The sequence below is a fragment of the Anneissia japonica genome, unplaced genomic scaffold, assembly GCF_011630105.1.
Source record: "Anneissia japonica isolate Jap-2015-1 unplaced genomic scaffold, ASM1163010v1 scaffold694_len1028156_cov167, whole genome shotgun sequence".
NCBI lineage: Eukaryota > Metazoa > Echinodermata > Crinoidea > Comatulida > Comatulidae > Anneissia > Anneissia japonica.
Window position 1 is genome coordinate 924,492 of NW_022727885.1, and position 3,555 is coordinate 928,046.

The 3,555-nt window shown below is 30.5% G+C and overlaps 1 protein-coding gene across 1 annotated transcript in view; it reads left to right on the forward strand.

Moving 5' to 3' along the window:
- Positions 1–2,646: 2,646 nt before the first annotated feature.
- The window catches only part of LOC117113837 (QRFP-like peptide receptor), a 7,261-nt gene continuing 6,352 nt past the window's right edge, over positions 2,647–3,555 (forward strand). The window contains exon 1 of the mRNA XM_033257285.1: positions 2,647–2,774. Within this exon, the coding sequence (XP_033113176.1) occupies positions 2,689–2,774 (86 nt within the window). The 5' untranslated portion in view covers positions 2,647–2,688. The remainder of the gene's footprint in view (positions 2,775–3,555) is intronic.

Sequence of the window (3,555 nt, forward strand, 5' to 3'; positions counted from 1 at the left end):
TGTAAGTTACCAATCAGCTCTCTAATTTCCGAAATAGCCGTGAACCTTATAAATAAATATGTTTGTGCTCCTCTACCTTCGATGTCTGTATTTTCATTTACCATCGTCTCCATATTTTTCTATCTTACTTCTGTCTCTTATACACATCTAGATGTGTATAAGAGACAGGCCTAAATATGGTCATCATGATCATATGTATAGGCACATCATATGTATTGAGCATTCAACAGTCTTTTTTTCTCGCTTTTTATTTATCACAGACAATATCGAGTTTCCAACTTGGATATTTATTAATTTGGAGACCAAGATATCTTTCTATATTATGTTTATCTAATGAACTTAATCCTTAAATTCTCGTCAAGTGTATACGCATATCCTTGGGAATCATTACTTCTGTTGTGTTGTTGTTTTTGCTGTTGCTGCTCTTGTTGTTGGCGTTATCATTATTATTTTTAAATCATCATAATTATTATTATTATTATTATTATTATTTATATTATTATAATTATTATTATTAACATTAATATTATATTGTTATTATTATTATTATTATTGCTGATATTGTTGTTGTTATTGTTATTATTATCAATATAATTATTATTATTGTTATCATATATATTATTATTATTATTATTGTTATTATTATTATTGTTATTATTATTATTATTATTATTATTATTATTATTATTACTACTATTATTATTGGCAAAATTGAATCAATTTTCCTTTTGTTAAATTTATTAGGTGTGTACCAGAAATTGGTAGGCGTATTTTTGTGGAGATGCGCAAGAAACAAACCTATAATTTGAAATGACTACAGCGACAGAATACAGTTACAATAATGAGCAGCTCAGATTGTCTCTATAGCACCTGTCTCTTATACACATCTCACCACTTAAAGAAATCGTGAAAAACGTGATACCGTTAATATTTTAAGCTGCTGAATTGAAACAAAATGAACTTATACAATTCAGGCCTTCAAAATAATACGACAATAAAGCACCAATGAACCACAGGGGCCTATAAATATACATAACAGATTACAATTTTAAATAAGAGCTAATTTTGTATTAGTACGGTAAATGTGGAAAAGTAATATTGCTGCGGAAGTTCAAGAAAACGACGTCACTCATTCCCGGCGAGTTTATTAACCAAAAAAAAAAAAAAAAAAAATAGGATTGAAGACTACTTAAATACAAGCACGCGATAGTTTTCTTTTTGTGACGATTCGTCAACCTTTGCTGCAGCAGGGAAAACACACAACGTAAGTAGTACTTTACATTGAGCAGAACGTGAAAACAACAACAAAATACACATTTAAAACGCCGGTGTGGTAGGCTTCCACCACACAGCCCTCAGAATAGTAGGGCCCGTAGGGCCCCAGGCTGAGGGCCGCCAAGAGGGGATAGAAACTGTAAGAGGGGAAAGGGTTCGTGATGCTACCCCACTTAAGAGCGCAAAGCGCGAGAAATATTGCTCATGGGGTCCTGTCAATCTGCAAGGGCCCCATTATTATGGGAAACATGTCATTATTGAGGGCCCATGATAGTAATTATTATTTTTAATCAAAATAATGAAAAAAAAATGTTACCTGCAATTTCTATGGGCCTTGGTAAGCTTGGGCGCCGGGGATCCTACCCTCCTGCCTGGAATTTATTTTTCTGAAGCTTTGTCCAGACAAAAACATGTGACATGCCTAAATATGGTCATCATGATCATATGTATAGGCACATCATATGTATTGAGCATTCAACAGTCTTTTTTTCTCGCTTTTTATTTATCACAGACAATATCGAGTTTCCAACTTGGATATTTATTAATTTGGAGACCAAGATATCTTTCTATATTATGTTTATCTAATGAACTTAATCCTTAAATTCTCGTCAAGTGTATACGCATATCCTTGGGAATCATTACTTCTGTTGTGTTGTTGTTTTTGCTGTTGCTGCTCTTGTTGTTGGCGTTATCATTATTATTTTTAAATCATCATAATTATTATTATTATTATTATTATTATTATTTATATTATTATAATTATTATTATTAACATTAATATTATATTGTTATTATTATTATTATTATTGCTGATATTGTTGTTGTTATTGTTATTATTATCAATATAATTATTATTATTGTTATCATATATATTATTATTATTATTATTATTGTTATTATTATTATTGTTATTATTATTATTATTATTATTATTACTACTATTATTATTGGCAAAATTGAATCAATTTTCCTTTTGTTAAATTTATTAGGTGTGTACCAGAAATTGGTAGGCGTATTTTTGTGGAGATGCGCAAGAAACAAACCTATAATTTGAAATGACTACAGCGACAGAATACAGTTACAATAATGAGCAGCTCAGATTGTCTCTATAGCACACCGGATGGACCATCATATGTTGTCTATTATGCCTCCGTATTTAAGGTCGCATTTCCCACTAGATCTCTGGCGTATCTGTTAATTTGTATCCAGATTTTTTTATTTATAATAGGATGTACTGGAAATGCAGTTGTTATTTTTTTAATTCGTCGATGTAGACACTTGCGAGGAGCACCAGTCGTTATGTTGGTAAACCTTGCAGTAGCCGATCTATTCGTTTGTCTAACGCATTTCCCATTTTCGATATATGTTAGTTTGTTCGATATTTTGTCACCGTGTCTCTTCCTTGAAATTCATATGAATCCGTATTTAGCTATGTTATTCCTGGAATTCCAATCACATGTATGTTCAACCTTGACAATCGCAACTATAAGTTTTGAGAGGTACGTCAGTAAGACACTTTCTAGCCATTTGCATGTATATGTACCATACGTATATGCATAAATAAACAACTATATATATATATACACACATATATATATATATATATATATATATATATATATATAGATTAATTTTAAATTGTTTTGCATTATATGGCTGTTTTATGGGTTTTTTCCCATTTGCCTTTCAAACTAATATATATATATATATATACATATATATATATATACATATATATATATATACACATACACACATACATATCTGTCTCTTATACACATCTAGATGTGTATAAGAGACAGATACAGTGCATGACAAACGTCACTTAACCACTATAAATTCCACCTTAATTCGGAGTCGCTCAGCTAGCTCAGTCTTACATGTGTAAATGATCGTATTGACACTGTGTTTTTAGCATTGTTTTAAAATAATATCCTATCAGACATTTACATGAACAACAAAACGAATGGAAATATATATTTTGTCTTAACTATTGTTTTCAGCAAAGCGGCGTATCCATAATCTAAAGAACAGGGTGCTGATGTAATGAGAGTCCACATCACGTCAGTGCCTGTCTCTTATACACATCTAGATGTGTATAAGAGACAGGCATAACACAATGCAAATTTGTGACTTCAGATACATTTCTTTAAAAAAACATAAAATTTAAACCAGTTTTTATACAATATTTACTATTACTAGCCAAATATAGACAGTCCCTCCCTCATCAATAAGAACAAAAGCGAAATAATCAATTGTTCCGTTTAAAAAACAAAAACA